Consider the following 18,888-nt stretch of genomic DNA (forward strand, 5'->3'; position numbering starts at 1 on the left):
AGCCGGAAGCGGATGAGGCTTATCTACACTGCATAAAAAATCTTGATTTACCGACATATTAACAGGAATAAACAATTCTGCTACAAACGTCTGACTAAACATGAGTCTGAGATCAAAAATCACAGATTAGACATTAGAATGAACTCACATGTTGCCGCATTATTGTTGGGTCCAAATTTTTCTGTAAAGTCTATCTGCAAAAAAATTAACTGAACAAAAAAAGCTCAGTGGTTCTCAAATCTGTCCGGGATTACCCCAACCCTGCACATTTTTTATGTGTCCCTATATCTGACACACCCACAGGGCAGGGCTGGGGGTACTCCAGAACAGGTTTGAGAACCACTGCTCTAACTGATATGAACGCTATGCTGAGACATTCACATAGTTGAAAATAAACAGTCACTTTCCAAAATCCTTTGGAAAGTAATGTTATTTTTGTTGTAGTAGTTCTTCTTTCTGTTTATGTATACCAGTGGGTTGGTCAAAGAGGAGATGATGAAGAAGTAGGGGTTAATCTTTGGCTGCGTTTACACTTGGCATTAATATGCGATCACCGTGATCCAATCAAGCAGATCAGATTATTAGTCAATCAGGACACAGCGCATTTATATTTGTTCACATTAAGTGGCCTCTGTATCTGGATAACTGATTGGATTTCTGTTCCCCGCACAATATTTAAATTAGGTGCATTTGAAAGGCAGATGCTTCAAATGGCTTCATAGAGTAAAAAAACTTTCACTTTAGCCTCTATCAATGCAGTGCACACACAGCATGGAATTTTTGTGATTTAATCTACAAAAGTACAATCGTTCACAATCTACCAATTTACGTTTCCCAACATTAATCTTGTATGGTGAAAAAAAATATTTTGACGCATTTCATGATTGAAAGGAGCGCGCAAGCATTTGTATTGATTGTGTAATATGTAACGGCAGAATCCGAACACTTTATAAAAGAACGCGCATCACATTAAAGAGCATTAATTAGAACTAAACAAGGATAGGCTATGCGACACCAGATAAGAGTAAAGATGATACAAATTAAACAATGTCCTATTGCTTTCACTCACTTAGGCTAATTTACTTTCCAATGCAATCTCCAGTCTTAGATCAAATTAATTTTTTTAAATGAAAAAATACTTCCAGATTTGAAAAATTACTGGGTTGATCATGTTAAACAAGTCACATCATCCAGGTTTAAAGTTATGAAGTTAAGCGTGCAATATTGGAAATATACTGAAACAATAAAAACATACGTAATCGTCTCGTTTAGATAATGTCGCACAATTAAAATGAAAAATTACACTCAAGGTATCATGTAAGTCTAAATAAACTGTTTTAAAGATAGACGTTTATTGTAAAGTTCAAAGAAGTTTAATTTTTTGTCAAAACCGCTTCTGTCCATTATTTTCTGACAGCCACGCAGAGAGACTTGTCTTACACTTGTCTTTTCAATGCGTATGTGGACAACATCCAGATACAGGTCGCATGTTAATGCAAAGTGTAAACGAATCCTTTGTGTTCAGGCAGTCTTGTGCATCTCTATTATGTAATAAAACCTGGAAGTGGCAGTTTGTTTTCCAAAAAATTAGTTGAGTTCGGAAACATAAAGTATGTTTTTATAGCACAATTATATGTAAAAAGATTTGATTTCTCAATTCATGACCCCTTAATTAGGTTCTAGACTTTTAATATTTTAAAAATAGTAAATATTATAATAATAAAAAATAAATATTTTGTGATTTTGATAATATTGACGCAGGGTTTTTAAATGTTGGGTGTAAGTGTTCTTTGCCTATTTACCATGGTGCCATTTTAACATTATATTCTGGAGTATTTGACTGTTTTGCAAACTATTTTGATTGCCGTTTGTCACAGCCACACTGAACTCTGATACTCTGCCCACACAGCCAACAGCAAAAGTGTTCCTTATGCCAGATGTGACCATTGGCCTCTTGAAGAAACATTTCTGAGAAGATCAGCTACAAAAGAAAATAAGAGACAGACAGAGAATTCATTGGTGTTTATTTCACATACACATCTTAAGGTAAAGAATATATAATGAGTATATCTTTGGTCTGGTTCAGTTTTCCTTATTTTCTTTTATTTTAATTTCTTTAAGCCTCTCTTCTCTGGATAAAAAGTGCTTTGATTTACCTCATCACAGCCCAGGCAGCGAGGTCTGATGCTCTGGCAGTAATGGCGTCCACACATCAGGGCTCCTTCCTTCCAAAAGTAAATCAGGTCCACCAGAGCCTCACCACACTCACAGCACACAAAGCAGGTGGGATGCCACAGTCTTGTGTACCCAGCCCTGTCAGCATACACCACAGGACTGTCCAGAACAGCCAGTTGTCCACAGCCACTGCAATGCTGCGAGACAGACAGAAAGCCAGACAATGTAAACATCAGGTATGAAGGAGTGGGGGAAAATAGCAAAGACAGATTAACAAAAAAGTGAAAATGGTGAAATGAATACTAATTATTTACTTTGTTTCTAAACACACAGATGACCAATGACAATGGTCATTTACTTCAAAGATATCTTTTGATTATAATTATGACACCCATATTAGATAATTGCCAAAAGTATTGGGACACCCCTCCAAATCACTGAATTCAGGTGTCCCAATCACTTCCATGGCCACAGGTGTATAAAATCAAGCACCTAGGAATGCAGACTGCTTCTACAAACATTTGTGAAAGAATGGGTCGCTCTCAGGAGCTCAGTGAATTCAAGCGTGGTACCGTGATAGGTTGCCACCTGTGCAATAAGTCCATTCATGAAATTCTCACTACTAAACATTCCACGGTCAACTGTTAGTGGTATCATAACAAAGTGGAAGCAATTGGGAACAACAGCAACTCAACAGCCACGAAGTGGTAGGCCACATAAAATCCCAGACCGGGGTCAGCGCATGTTGAGGCGCACAGTGCGCAGAAGTTGCCAACTTTCTGCAGAGTCAATAGCTACAGAGCTTAAAACTTTGTGTGGCATTCAGATTAGCTCAAGAACAGTGCGTAGAGAGCTTCATGGAATGGGTTTTCATGGCCGAGCAGCTGCATCCAAGCCTTTCATCACCAAGTGCAATGCAAAGCGTCACATACAGTGGTGTAAAGCACGCCACCACTGGACTCTAGAGCAGTGGAGAGGTGTTTTCTGATGAATCACGCTTCTCTGTCTGGAAATCCAATAGATAAGTCTGGGTTTGGCGGTTGACAGGAGAACGGTACTTGTCTGACTGCATAGAGCAAAGTTTGGTGGAGGGGGGATTATGGTGTGGGGTTGTTTTTCAGGGGTTTGGCTTGGCCCCTCGGTTGCACCGAAAGGAACACTTAATGCTTCAGAATACCAAGACATTTTGGACAATTTCATGCTCCCAACTTTGTGGGAACAGTTTGGGGATGGCCCCTTCCTGTTCCAACATGACTGCGCCCCATTTCACACAGCAAGGTCCATAAAGACATGGATGAGTGAGTTTGGTGTGGAGGAAATTAACTGGCCTGCACAGAGTTCTGAACTCAACCCGATAGAGCACCTTTGGGAGGAATTAGAGCGGAGCCAGGCCTTCTCGTCCAATATCAGTGCCTGACCTCACAAATGAGCTTCTAGAAGAATGGTCAAAAATTCCACTAAAAACACTCCTAAACCTTGTGGAAAGCCTTCCCAGAAAAGTTAAAGCTGTCATAGCTGCAAAGGGTAGGCCAACTCTGTATTAAATCCTACAGATTAAGAATGGGATGTCATTAAAGTTCATGTGCACGTAAAGGCACCCCTCCCAAAACTTTTGGCAATATAGTTGTCAGCGGATAGATGAAGAACACAGAGGTAAGAGATATACAAAACAGCAGGTTTATGGTTTATTGAATAGAGATGAATCAACAACCCAGCAGAGAAGGCAGTCCAGGTAAGTGGGTTTGGAGTTGAAATGTCTTGGTTCAGCTTATCTGTGAATGATGCAGTCTTTGTTTCTTTTGTAGGAGATCCAGTAACCAACGAGCATGGAGATGACAGAGAGCAGAGGCTGAGGAGAGCCAGGACGGTAGGTGGGAACAACTGGTGAGTAGAGAACAGGTAAGACGATCCGGGAACACAACAAGGTAAGGTTGAGACCAGACAGTAAATGAACAGGAGGAGTGTAGACTGTTGATTGATGACAGCTGCAGGGAATTAGTAATCAGGTGATTGCGATCTGGTGAATGTGGTGAGTGATGACGGTGGTGACTGGGTTGATTCCCTGACAGTACCCCCTCCTCCAGGGGCAGCTCCTGATGCCCTTCTATGGCGACGGGGGCAGCCACGGCCTCTGGGTGCGGGACGGTCAGGGTGGCTCTGGTGAAATTCAGTCAGTAGAATGTGGTGCCTTGCGGGAGTTGAAGACGGTAGGTGACTTCATTAATCTGCCTCTCGATGGTGAACGGACCAATATTGTGGAGACTCATCTTCCGGCATGGCTGGCGGAGGCGCAGCTCACAGGTTGAGATGCAGACATTATCTCCAGGATGGTAAACAGTGGTAGCAGATCGACTTGCATCTGCAAACATCTTATGCCTCCGCACAGCATGCTGGAGGTGGACGTGAGCTGAGACCCATACTCTCTCGCTTGCTCGGAACCAGTGGTCTATGGCTGAAACGTTGGAGGGTTCTTTTGTCCAGGGAAACAGAGGGGGTTGGTAGCTGAGTATGCACTGGAACGGGGTGAGACTTGTGGTTGACTGCTTGAGGGAGTTTTGTGCATACTCGGCCCAGGGAAGGTAACAGTTCCAGCCATGTTGGTTGTCATGACAGTGTGCCCGGAGATATCTCCCAATCTCCTGAATCTTCCGCTCAGTTTGGCCATTGGTTTGGGGGTAATATCCTGAGGAAAGATTAACAGAGACATTAAGGAGTTTGAAAAAGGTAGTCCATATCCGGGAAGTGAATTGTGGCCCACGATCAGAGACGTATGAAAGGTATGAAAGGTATGAAAAGGGACGACGGGGAATGGGCAGTGGTACAAGTTTTCCTGACGGTAGTTGACATGAAGTTTTTGAGATGGCACAGACTGAGCATAACTGGGAGACATCCCGGGCCATGGTGGGCCACCAGTACCAAGCTGGGAGGAGCGACAGAGTTCACTGGCTGCCTGGATGTCAAGAGCCCGGGGAAGCATGAAGGGAGCCCAGAAGGTTTTGGCATTAAGAAGATATTCCAGGTTCTTATGATCTGTAATAACTGTAAATGGGTGTTGGGCGCCCTCCAGCCAGTGCCTCCATTCTTCTAATTCCAGCTTGATGGCAAGTAACTCCCGGTTTCCGATGTCATAATTCCGCTCCGCTGAGGAAAGCTTCCGGGAGTAGTAAGGGGGACGTGAAGGACACATATGGATGCAGTGCCCGGGAACTCCAAAATACAAGCATAATCCCGAGAAGTCATCGAAAGAGTTAATGAGATCAGAATGTGAATCCCAGATGGCCTGTGCCCAGAAAAATGCACATCCAGTGAGCAGTGAGATTAGAAACGCCACTGTAGATCATTCATAGTTGAATTTATGAGAATGCATCGCAATGTACAGTGATACTTGCAGAAGGAAACTGCTACATTCAACCGCCTCACCCGAGTAGTTGGAAGGAAGTTGGTTCTGGTCTTCTGTCAGCGGATAGACGAGGAACACAGAGGTAAGTGATATATACAACAGCAGATTTATTGAATAGAGATTGTAAGGACCAAAATTAGCTCAAATTAAATAATTAATTTATAGGGAATTATAGAGTCAATTAGTTTACGACCGAGCAACTGAATCGTCCAGCGTTCATCTGCTCGAGTCGTTTTTGTAGCGGATACGAATATCCACTATCGTGAAAACACTGATTAGAGCCCGGTAACTTTAAGATCGACAGTTTAAGACATTAAATTTTACAAGCACATAATACAAGACACTTTCTTTTAAAATCTACAATAGACTTTATTTATTCTTACACAATCTAACACACACACACACACACACACACACACACACACACACACACACACACACACACACACGTTGCAGTAAGAAAGGGAATGAAAGAGAAAGTTTTAAGAGAGAGAGTGATATGATGAACAGGATTCCTAGCAAAATGTGCACTTCAAAAGACCTGACCTGAACAAATCATGAATCATTAATTTAATGCACCAGTTCAGTTTTAGAATCTGGAGGTACTTGCTTGAGTCGACTTTAAATGTGTATCTCCTTGTCAGCGTGGAGAGAAGGGTTTTCCGAGTCGATGATTTGTTGCAGGGTCTTTTCAGGTCCGGATTGTGTCAGGTAAAAACCACTCAAACTACTCTTTGAGAGACTCAAGGCCTCCCAGGTGTAGCTCGTTACCTCTCGTGCCACCGGCCTCACACCGTTCCCTCACGGCTCTCGCCCGCCCTGGTCGCCACAATCTATTATACCTATTCTATCATACAGTGTGCTACTGCATGACTTTTAATGAATTGGGTGGTAAATCCTTTTATTGGGTTTGTTTCTGTTCCGCCACTGACCCAAGAGGCAGCGGTACCCAAATTGAAAAGAGCAGTTCCTCCATTTCCAGGTCTGAAGAAGGTTTGGAGAGCAGTGGGAGGAGAAAAACCTCACCATTCTCATCCCCCTCTTCTGTCGCCAGCGGACAACAGCAAGCAGCGGGCAGCCAAAGCCTCCCTTTGGTCCCGCTTGTACGGTCTCTGCGAGCCTGGTTAGCGCTCCCCAGTCCGTCTCGCTGGCTCCTTCGGACCATCAGGCTCGGCTATGCGATTCAGTTCGCCTGGCATCCCCCCATGTTCAGGGATGTCCTCTTCACTACAGTGAAAGATGTCGTTGCCCCTGTCTTGCGTGCGGAGATCGCAGTCCTACTGGCGGAGGATGCGATAGAGCCGGTCCCTCCAGCCGATTTGAGGTCGGGGTTCTACAGCCCCTACTTCATTGTACCCAAGAAAAAAGGCGGGTTACGACCGATCTTGGACCTGCGAGTTTTGAATCGGAGCCTCCACAAGCTACCGTTCAAAATGCTCAGGCAGAAACGCATTTTCGAGTGCATCCGTCCCCGAGATTGGTTTTCAGCAATCGACCTGAAGGACGCGTACTTCCACGTTTTGATTCTTCCGCGACACAGGCCATTCCAGAGATTCGCGTTCGAAGGTCGAGCATATCAGTACAGAGTCCTACCCTTTGGGCTGGCCCTATCTCCCCACGTCTTCACGAAAGTCGTGGAGGGAACCCTCGTTCCCATGAGAAAACAGGGTGTTCGCATTCTCAACTATCTAGACAACTGGCTCATTCTAGCACAGTCTTGGGATCGGTTGTGCGAACACAGGGACTTGGTGATCAGTCACCTCAGCCAGTTGGGTCTTCAGGTCAACTGGGAAAAGAGCAAACTCTCCCCTGTGCAAAGGATCTCTTTTCTCGGTATGGAGCTGGATTCGGTCGAACAGATAGCACGCCTCAAAGAGGAACGTGCTCAGTTGGTATTGAACTGCCTGAATACATTCAATGGCAGGACAGCAGTCCCACTGAAATTCTTTCAGAGGCTCCTGGGGCATATGGCGGCCGCGGCGGCAGTAACCCCGCTCGGTCTGCTTCATATGAGACTGCTTCAACACTGGCTTCACGGCAGAGTCCCGAGATGGGCGTGGCAACGCGGCACGTTCCGGGTGCCAATCACTCAGGAGTGCCGCCAAGCCTTCAGTCCTTGGTCGGACCCTTTGTTTCTCCGGGCAGGATTGCCCCTAGAACAAGTGTCCCGGCATGCTGTGGTATTCACAGATGCTTCTGCCACCGGCTGGGGTGCCACGTACAACGGGCATGCAGTGTCAGGGGTTTGGACGGGTTCCCATCTGCATTGGCACATCAATTGCCTCGAGTTGCTAGCAGTACGTCTTGCTCTGAGCCACCTCAAAGGGCCGCTACAGAGCAAGCATGTACTGTCCGTACGGACAACACTGCGACCATTGCGTACATCAACCGTCAAGGTGGTCTACGCTCCCGTCGCATGTCGCAACTCGCCCGCCATCTCCTCTTCTGGAGTCAGTCTGAGGTCGCTTTGTGCCATTCTTGTCCCTGGTGTGCTCAGCCATGTGGCCGACGAGCTATCATGAGCTGAGCGGCCAGGAGAGTGGCGACTCCACCCCCAGGTGGTCCAGCTGATCTGGAGAGAGTTCGGAGAGGCTCAGGTAGACCTGTTTGCCTCACCGGAAACCTCCCACTGCCAGTTGTTTTACCCTCTATCCGAGGGAACACTTGGGACAGACGCACTGGCTCTCAGCTGGCCCCGGGGCCTTCGCAAAAATGTGTTTTCCCCCAGTGAGCCTACTTGCACAGACCCTGTACAAAGTCAGGAAGGACGAGGAGCAGGTCCTCTTAGTTGCGCCCTATTGGCCCAACCAGACCTGGTTCCCAGAACTTTCACTCCTTGCGACAGCCCTCCCTGGCCCATTCCTCTGAGGAAGGACCTTCTTCTCAGAGACGGGGCACTCTTTGGCACCCGCGTCCAGACCTCTGGAAACTCCATGTCTGGTTCCTGGACAGGACGCGGAGGTTCTAGGAGACTTACCCCCTGAGGTACTTAACACCATCACTTCGGCACGTGCACTGTCTACGAGACGTGCTTCCGCCTCGAAGTGGAACCTGTTTGTCGAGTGGTGCTCTTCTCGCTGAGAAGACCCCCGAAGATGCTCGATCGGAGTCGTGCTTTCCTTCTTGCAGCAAGGGTTGGAGCGTAGGCTGTCCCCCTCCACCCTCAAAGTCCATACTGCTGCTATCTCCGCTTACCACGACCACATAGATGGCAAATCTGTTGATCAGCATGACCTGGTCGTCAGGTTCCTTAGGGGGGCGAGACTGTTAAATCCTCCTCGTCCCCCCTCCATACCCTCTTGGGACCTCGCTCTGGTGCTAAGAGCACTTCAGATTGCTCCCTTTGAGCCTTTGCAATCGGCAGACTTAAAGATTCTGTCTATGAAGACTTTGCTGCTGGTTGCATTGGCCACCATCAAGAGGGTAGGGGACCTGCAGTCATTTTCGGTCGACGAATCGTGCCTGGAGTTCAGGCCGGGTGATGGCCACGTGGTACTAAGACCCCGGCTGGGCTATGTGCCCAAGGATCCTACCACTCCCTTCAGGGACCAGGTGGTGAGCCTGCAAGCGCTGCCGTCGGAGGAGGCAGACCCAGCCCTGGCTTTACTCTGTCCAGTTCGCGCTTTGCGACTGTACATAGACAGAACTCAAAGCCTCAGGACCTCAGACCAGCTCTTTGTCTGTTATGGAGGCCAGCAGAAGGGAAAGGCTGTCTCCAAGCAGAGGATGGCCCACTGGATAGTGTCCCATCGCCCTGGCTTTCCAAGCTCAGGGCATGCCCTGCCCGCTCAGGTTGCATGCTCACTCCACGAGAGGTGTTGCATCCTCCTTGGCGTTGGCTCGTGGCGCCTCGTTGACAGACATTTGTAGAGCTGCGGGCTGGGCGACACCTAACACGTTCGCTAGATACTATAGCCTTCATGTTGAGCCGGTCTCCTCCCGTGTTCTTGTCACAGGTCAGAGGCACGGAGAGGCCCCGGCTTAGTGTCGGCTTGCTGCGCTTATTTTCTCCAGAGAGTCCCTACAGCAGACCCTGTTGAGTCCTCCGATATCCCTTCGGCAGCCGACGTGGCGGAGCGTCTGGGGCCAGGCCTATACTCTGTTGTATCTTTGAGAACCGGGTTTAGGCTGGGTTCCATATGTGTGACCCTACGGGGATCCCATATGGTTGATTCCACGGTTGCTCCTAAACGAAGCCCGTGTCTTTCCCTCTGGGAGAACCTACCCTTCATCGGGTTGGAGTCACCCCAGCTCTTCCATATGTAGCACAGCCCCACAGGGTTAGTCCATATGTACTTCTCCACATAACTCCTTCGGGGAAGGATGTGACTTCCGCAGCGTTCCTTTCCCAGCGAAAGGGTAAGCTTTCCCAGCGTTATCCAATAGTCTCACTGAATAGCTTTTGGGGAGCAGCAGTGATCGACTCTGTGTTAGCCCTGTCCCACCATCCTCAGGCAAGGGGGTTCAGGTGGCTTACAACAGAGCGCTGGAAGGGGGCAGCTCCTGTGGCGCTTTGGTAGGGATTCCTATTCATTGGTCTGTCCAACGTACGTCGAACGTGACCGACTGAATGGGAACGTCTCGGTTACAAAGGTAACCCTCGTTCCCTGAAGGAGGGAACGGAGACGTATGTCCCGTCGCCACAGTCGCTGTACCCCGCTGATGCTGCCGCCTATCCGGTTCGGCTCCTCAGCGAAAACCAGAAGATGCAACGCACCTGCTGCTCATTATATACCCACGCTGTGAGGCGAGCAGCTTATGCATATGATTGCATGCCAATGTGCATTGGCTCGTTTTAGTTACACTCGAAGTAGATTGGCCTCTCTAGCGAGATTCCTATTCGTCAGTCTGTCCGACGTACTCCTTCAGGGAACGAGGGTTACCTTTGTAATGGAGACGTTTCTTTCGGTCTCCTCCTCCTTTTTAAAGTGCTAGTGATTTTTGAATAGTTCATTCCTTCATTCATGCTGCAAAAATGCTTTTCATACTGAGTATTTTTTTGTCCTATTTCAAGTACGAATATCTAGAAATTCTTAAATCAAGATGGATTTTCTATATAAGAAAATTATATAAGATATTTAGTCTTGTTTCCTGGGGGGATCTAAATTAAGTGTATTTTACTTAAGTAAAATTATCAATATCTGGCAGTGTGGTGATAAAAATAATCTTCATGCAAACGGAAAACAAGATTATTCAGAGTGTCTATTACTAAGAGCAAAGTTACAGTAGACCCACCCACCAATGTCAGATCATGTTTAAATTAAGTTTCATTCTCCTGACTGCAGTGGTGTAGGCAGTAGAGTATTGGATTTGGAGAATTATCTTGTGATTGACTGGGTTCGAAGCAGCCTTCTGCCGAGCTCTCTATTCTCCCTTTTCCTATCACATATCACATAAGAAACGCTTTTATTTTCAATAAAAATGAAGAAATTTAAATTATTAGTAAATTGCCTAACGAGTGTTTAATAATGATAAAATCATTTACACTCTTATTATTGCATGCTTTTAAATTATTATTATTCTTTTCTTCTTCTTCTATTTTTGCATGTGGGATACCATGAAAATGAATATTAGTTCAATAACTTATCTTTCTGCCAGGTTTCACCTTTGATATTATAACAGTGATAAGAATTAAACTTGCATTGACTCAGAAGTATGCGGACGTCATTTTGTCACGTGCTGTTGCCATGGTGAATCGTAATATCGGAGCTCCATAGATGATGGCTTTTCATAGTCATGGTGCACGATTAACTTTAAGTCAACCTACTCAGAGTCGACTGAACTAATTCAGCTGTTCTGAAACTGAAAACTCAGAGTTTCCCATCTCAGAGTAAGTCAACTCAGAGTTCAAGTTTTAACTCAGAGTTGTTTGAAACTCTTTATTGGGTAACACTTTACAATAACAGTACATGAATAACCATGAACTAATACCTGAATTAATAGTTACTTCAACATGAACTCATGATTAGTTAAGATATGAACTAATGAAGAGTGATCCTTAACTACGACAGGAGTCATAGGGATTCATGCATGAAAACAGAAGCCTTAACTATGCGTTAATACATGTTTGATAATTAATGCATTAATTAACATTTAGGGTAAACTAAATCAAACAGTCTCTATAAGAAGGAATAATACATTATTTGGACTTTGAAATAAATTTAAACAATTTATTATTGTCAGAATTTAAACTACTGACATCAGCAGCTTCATTATAAACATCACTGAAAGGCACAGGATTAGTTTGCCATTATTTTCACTTATCCTCCTTATCAAACATATAAAATACTAAATACACTATTTATCTTAAAAGGTCTTAATCTGTTTTGTGATATTCTTTCCTATCAAACTAAACTACTGTGACTTACATCAGTTCCTGAGGAATCGGTTCCCAAAAAAATAACCAAACAGGAAACATGAACTAAGGTAAGGGAGCGTTTGCTGGTATCAGATTCAGAAGATCACTCTCCATCCAGACGCAGGCCGTGATCATACTGTACCTCCATTCTCTGACTTTTTGAAAAGTCACACAACATCACTTTACTGGGCTGATTACTTATATAGTTGTGTTAGTACATGTGTATTTGATAGTAAGTTAATGATAATCATGAGCTGAATTTGGTAAGTAGTTAACAGTGAATTAATTATGATTGTGCCCCCTCAAGTAAAGTCATGACATAAGTATACATTAACAAACCATTAGTTGATGTTAGTATATGCTTAGTTAATAATGAGTTAATTATGATTGTGCCCCCTCAAGTAAAGTCATGACATGATGCACATATCACACATCATTAACTAATATATGAATAAATACTATAGAGTGCCATCCTTATGCCATCCTTATTCCTTTACATCCTAAACAGTTTCTGTTTCTGTACAAAAAAACTAAAATAAAAAGTATTTGTATTTTATTTTTATTTATATAATTAAACATATATGGACTTGAAAGCAAGCCATAAACATACCTGTAAAGACACACATAAGGCACATTTACATGTAAAATAGCGCGCGACCACAAGCTAATGCTAATCAAAGCATATACATTTAAATGACAAAAATACAAATACAGTTAATAACTGCACATAACCTCCTGAACATCCCAATAAAACATACATGTAAATATGTCTTTAATTATTAATTCGGCTTACCAAAGCAGTCTACATTTATTAGTTTAAAATGCCAGCAACACAACAAACGAGCCAAGAGAACACCTAGCGTGCGTCACTAATGAGGGTCCCGCCAGAAACAAACCCTACATACTTTAGTTCCGGGAATAAACTATGACTATTTATCTATGACTAAATATAAATGAACTGTAAAAATCAGAAAACAGTTTAGATCAAATTAAATTTATTAGTGGTAGTTAGTCTATTTTCCACATTTGATTAGACAGATCTATGTAATTAATGGCTAAATAATCATGTGCCATTGCAATTATTTGTCACAAAGCTGCAGATGGCAGATTATGATATTACAGTGTAAATTATGACAGTATTAAATCACGTTTAATTCAAATTCAGAGTACTTCTTTTACAGTAGACGGAGGACAGACACAGGTATCACTTAACACAGTCTTTATTTTGACCACAGGAGAGCAAGGAGAATGAAACAGGTGAGTGAACTGGTAGTAGAATGACTTGAACTGGGAATACTTGGAGTCAGACGCTGGAGACTGGAGATCGTTGGAGCACTTGGAAGCTGACGGGAACACACTCACGAGGCAGACGAAGAACACAATGGGAATCGACACGATGGAGACAGGTAGGTATGCGAAGGGGAGTCCTTGAGGTAAGCACAAACTGGTATGGTATGCAAACGAGACCGGACGTGGAGTGCTGTGAGTGTGAGTGTTTTATGGAGCTGCTGATGAGGGGAGTGATGAGGTGCAGGTGGCGGTGATTAGTATTCTGGAGATGGTGCGCGCTGTGATTGGTTGACATTGGAACCTGACGTGTCTGTGACAGTACCCCCCCCTCCACGGCCCGCTCCAGAGGGCCGAGAACCCCGACGCTGTGGTGGTCGTCCTCTTCCCCGCGGTGCCGGTTTCTCAGGGTGACTGTCATGGAAGGTTTGGAGTAAACTGGGGTCTAAGATGTCGTCCCTTGGGACCCAGGAGCGTTCTTCGGGACCATATCCTTCCCAATCCACCAGGTATTCAAGCTGACCACCACGACGCCGGGAGTTCAAGATCTCTCGCACCTCGTACGCAGCTCCGTCTTCCACGATGAGTGGAAGGGGGGGTTCGGCGGGAGCCACGTCAGGTCCTGTGGGAAGAACAGAGGGATGGTGAGCTTTGAGGAGTGACACATGGAAAGTGGGATGTATACGGTACCCTTGTGGCAGCCGGAGTTGATAAGTGACCGGGTTGACCTGCTTGACGATGGGGAATGGGCCAATGAACCTGGGACTCAGCTTTCTGCAGGGCAGACGCAGTCTGATGTCATCTGACCAGGCTGGAATACTGGGGTGTTAGAGCGTCGGAGGTCGGCTACCATTCTGCGTCTGCGCAGGGCTCGTTGCAACTGGTGGTGAGCTGAGTCCCAGACCCTCTCGCTCTCTCGGAACCAGTAATCCACTGCAGGAACGTTGGAGGGTTCCCCATCCCAGGGGAACAGTGGGGGTTGGTAACCGAGTACGCATTGAAACGGTGTAAGCCCAGTAGTTGACTGTCGGAGAGAGTTTTGGGCGTACTCGGCCCAACCCAGGAACTGGTTCCAAGAGTCCTGGTGGTCATGACAGAAGGTACGGAGGAAGCGGCCAATCTCCTGAACCTTCCTTTCCGTCTGCCCGTTCGACTGGGGGTGATATCCAGATGTGAGGCTGACGGCCACACCTAGGAGTGAGTAGAAGGACTTCCATACACGGGATATGAATTGAGGCCCACAGTCGGAGACGATATCTTCTGGAATTCCGAAGTATCTGAAGACTTGGTTGAAGAGTATTTCGGAGGTCTCCATTGCAGTAGGTAATCCAGGAAGTGGAATTAAACGACATGACTTTGAGAACCGGTCCACGACAACTAGGATGGTGGTGTATCCGTCTGAGACAGGGAGATCAGATATGAAGTCCACTCCTAGGTGTGACCAGGGGCGATCTGGAACGGGCAGTGGAAGGAGTTTCCCAGCTGGCAGATGACGAGGAGACTTGGAGATGGCACACTCCCTACAGCCCTGCACGTACCTTCTGACGTCGGCTGCCATCCCTGGCCACCAGAAGCGTTTTCAGCAACGAGAGGGTCTCATTGGCCCCCGGGTGACCAGTGCCAAGTGACGTGTGGGCTGAGTGAATGGTGGGAGTGCGTCGTGTCCGTGGAAGATAGAGCAAGCCTGGTGGACAGCCCGGCGGAGGGTTAGTGGAGGCATTGGTGGAGGGAATGGTCTCTTCTGACCACGTAATGGGACTCACAATGAGGGAGCTAGGAATAATGGGTTCAGGTTCCTCAGTCTTTTCTTCTGGGGCATGCAGACGTGAGACAGCATCCGCTTTCACATTTTTCATACCAGGACGGAAGGAGATGGTGTAGTTAAAGCGGGAGAAAAACATGGCCCAGCGAGCTTGTCTAGGGTTCAATCTTTTCGCAGAGCGAAGGTACTCCAAGTTTTTGTGATCTGTTAATACCAAGAATGCATGCTTGGCTCCCTCCAGCCAATGCCTCCACTCTTCCAAAGCAAGCTTGATCGCTAGAAGTTCCCTGTCCCCGATGGAATAGTTGACTTCCGCCAGGCTGAGCTTGCGGGAGAAGAAGGCGCATGGATGGAGTCTACTTGGGGTCCCCTGCTGCTGCGATAACACCGCTCCCACTCCGGTGGTCGATGCGTCCACTTCAACAATGAATTGTTTCTCTGGGTCAGGGTGTACGAGTAAGGGAGCGGTGGTAAAGGCTTCTTTGAGCTGGTTGAAAGCGTTGGTGGCTGCCGGGGTCCAGGACAGAGACTTGGGCTGGTTGCGGAGTAAGCTGGTAAGTGGATGGGCGATAGAGCTGTAACCTTTGATGAATCTTCTGTAGAAATTTGAGAAACCGAGGAAGCGCTGGAGTTCTTTAATGGTGGTGGGTTCTGGCCAGTTGGTAATGGATTCCACCTTCCTCTCGTCCATCCGGATGCCACTGTGGTCGATGTTATATCCCAGGAACGAAACGGAGGGTTGATGGAAAGTGCATTTTTCGGCCTTGAGGAACAGATGGTATTGGCGAAGGCGGGTGAGGACCTCCGCAACGTGTTGGCGATGTTCGGCCTGGCTCCGGGAGTAGATGAGAATGTCGTCTATGTAGACCAGGACAAACCGATGGAGAAACTCCCGGAGCACCTCATGAATGAAGTCCTGGAATACGGAGGGGGCGTTGACTAGTCCATACAGCATGACCAAGTACTCGTAGTGGCCAGTAGGGGTGATTAAGGCAGTCTTCCACTCGTCCCCCTCACGTATCCGGATGAGGTTATACGCGCTGCGGAGGTCCAGCTTCGTGAACACAGTGGCACCACGGAGATGTTCTAGGGCAGCCGGGATGAGAGGAAGGGGGTAACGGAACTTCACTGTAATCTTGTTGAGTGCACGGTAGTCAATACAGGGCCGCAAGCCTCCGTCCTTTTTAGCCACAAAGAAGAAACTGGAAGCAGCAGGGGAAGTAGACGGCCTGATGTAACCTTGGGCGAGGGCTTCCTTGATGTAATCCTCCATGGCCTTCTCCTCCGGGATGGAAAGCGGGTAGATTTTTCCTTTGGGCACTGGTTCACCCGGAAGCAGGTCGATGGCGCAGTCCCATGGCCGGTGTGGAGGCAGCTTGGAAGCCCGCTGAGGGCAAAATACGTCGCTGAAGGGGATTCCACCTTCCTCTCGTCCATCCGGATGGCACTGTGGTCGATGTTATATCCCAGGAACGAAACGGAGGGGATATCCACAGAACACTCGGGGATATCCACAGAACGTTGTTCAACAGGACTTTCGATGGACGTGGCGCAGAGAGAGAGATCAGGTGAGGAGTTTGGTGGAACTGGCAGATCCGTCAAACAGTGCTTGAAGCAAGTGTCGCCCCACTTCAGGACTTCGCCCGTTTTCCAGGAGATGGTCGGATTGTGCTGCTCCAACCAGGGGCGCCCCAGAACCACGTCAGCGGTTGAATCCTCCAGAACCAGCAGTTCTGCCTCTTCTTGATGTAGAAGTCCAACTTGAATGTTAAATGGTCCTGCCACAAAGCGGACGCACTTACGGCTCAGGGGTCGGCCGGTTATGGAGCGGATCTTGTAGATGGTCGTAGTCAGAGAGGTCTTGATGCGGAGTTGACGGCAGAGGGCACCAGAGATAAAGTTGCCGGCGGACCCCGAGTCGATGAGCGCGACCACTGTAAGTGAAACATTAGCGGCAGTAAGATTGACGGCAGTAGTGAGTGGTTTCATCTTTTGAGTGGCAGGAATAATGGCACTCACCAGGGGTCGCGGCGGTCGTGTGGGGCATGCAGCAATCACATGCCCCGGTTCACCACAGTAGAGACAGAGACGAAGGGTGAGGCGGCGGCAACGTTCTTCATAGGATAGACGAGAGTTTTCTACTTCCATGGGTTCTTGAGCTGGTTCTGGAGTGCTGACGGGTTCGGATCGGCAGAGTGGCACGGTGGAGAAGAACTGGTCCTGGTGCTCTTGGAGGCACGCCTGCATGCGAGTGGCGCAGCGGATGGAGAGCTGGATGAACTTTTCTAGGCCGATGTTGTCCTCGCATGCAGCGAGTTGCAGCCGCACCCGAGGTTCCAATCCTTGCCGGTAGTTCGTTATCAGGGCTTGTTCGTTCCATCCGCTGAGGGCTGCAAGCGTTCTGAACTGCAAAGCATAATCATAAACAGACATGGAGCCTTGTCTCAAATTATAGAGTTTCTCACCAGCTGAAGAGTCTGTGATGGGTTTCCCGAATACCTCCCGGAAGTGGGAAATAAACGACGAGTAGGATTGGGTTACAGCACCCTGCTGGGACCAGATGGAATCGGCCCATTTTAATGCTTTGCCGCTGAGCTGAGAGACAATGAACGCTATTTTGGCAGTATCACTTGGGTACAGGTGCGGCTGCATCTCCAGGACCAGTGTGCATTGCAGCAGGAATCCGCTGCAATCCTCCGCCGATCCTGAGTAGGGCCATGGGACTGGCGTACGGCGGCAGTGAAGGAGGAGTGTTGATGTTCTCTGTGGGGCTAGCTGGTGCTGGTGCTGGTGAAGATGGAGGAACTGGAGATGGTGGCGATGGTTGAGTTATTAACGTGCGCCGAAGCGCATCCACCAAATCCTGAAAGGGATCGGGTTGGCTCATCCTGGGTCAGCGGTGTTGGTCCGGTCTTCTGTTACAGTAGACAGAGGACAGACACAGGTATCACTTAACACAGTCTTTATTTTGACCACAGGAGAGCAAGGAGAATGAAACAGGTGAGTGAACTGGTAGTAGAATGACTTGAACTGGGAATACTTGGAATAGTTACTGTCCTTTTCTTTGCAGGGAGTTAGACGCTGGAGACTGGAGATCGTTGGAGCACTTGGAAGCTGACGGGAACACACTCACGAGGCAGACGAAGAACACAATGGGAATCGACACGATGGAGACAGGTAGGTATGCGAAGGGGAGTCCTTGAGGTAAGCATAAACTGGTATGGTATGCAAACGAGACCGGACGTGGAGTGCTGTGAGTGTGAGTGTTTTATGGAGCTGCTGATGAGGGGAGTGATGAGGTGCAGGTGGCGGTGATTAGTATTCTGGAGATGGTGCGCGCTGTGATTGGGTGACGTTGGAACCTGACGTGTCTGTGACAACTTCTTGTTTACTCTTATGGAGGCTGATTTATTTAGTTTACCCCTAAATGTTAATTAATGCATTAATTATCAAACATGTATTAATGCATAGTTAAGGCTGCTGTTTTCATGCATGAATCCTTATGACTCCTGTCGTAGTTAAGGATCACTCTTCATTAGTTCATGATTAGTTCATATCTTATCTAACCATGAGTTCATGTGGAAGTAACTATTAATTTAGGCATTAGTTCATGGTTATTCATGTACTGTTATTGTAAAGTGTTACCCTTTATTGTATGGAAGCCCATTTCCGTTGAGTAAAAAAATAATAATTCTCGAAGTCATAATTATGAGAAAGTTTCTCATAATTATGACTTAGCATTATATTGAGAAAGTTTCTCATAATAATGACTTAGTATGTCAGAATAATGAGAAAATTTCTCGTAATTATGACTTATTTTCTCGTAATAATGACTTAGTTTCTCATAATAGTGAGAAACTTTCTTGTAATAACGGACTTAACATCTCATAATAACGAGAAAGTTTC

At 46.7% G+C, this 18,888-nt stretch overlaps 1 protein-coding gene across 2 annotated transcripts in view; it reads right to left on the reverse strand.

Moving 5' to 3' along the window:
• Positions 1-452: 452 nt before the first annotated feature.
• lmcd1 (LIM and cysteine-rich domains 1) overlaps positions 453-18,888 on the reverse strand; it is a 259,560-nt gene continuing 241,124 nt past the window's right edge. For both annotated transcript variants that reach the window (XM_067395759.1, XM_067395758.1), the window contains 2 exons: positions 2,157-2,372; positions 453-1,981 (listed from right to left, as the gene is read on the reverse strand). In XM_067395759.1, coding sequence (XP_067251860.1) covers positions 1,853-1,981; positions 2,157-2,372 — 345 coding nt within the window. In that variant the 3' untranslated portion in view covers positions 453-1,852. The remainder of the gene's footprint in view (positions 1,982-2,156; positions 2,373-18,888) is intronic.

Source organism: Chanodichthys erythropterus, chromosome 10 (assembly GCF_024489055.1).
Source record: "Chanodichthys erythropterus isolate Z2021 chromosome 10, ASM2448905v1, whole genome shotgun sequence".
Lineage (NCBI taxonomy): Eukaryota > Metazoa > Chordata > Actinopteri > Cypriniformes > Xenocyprididae > Chanodichthys > Chanodichthys erythropterus.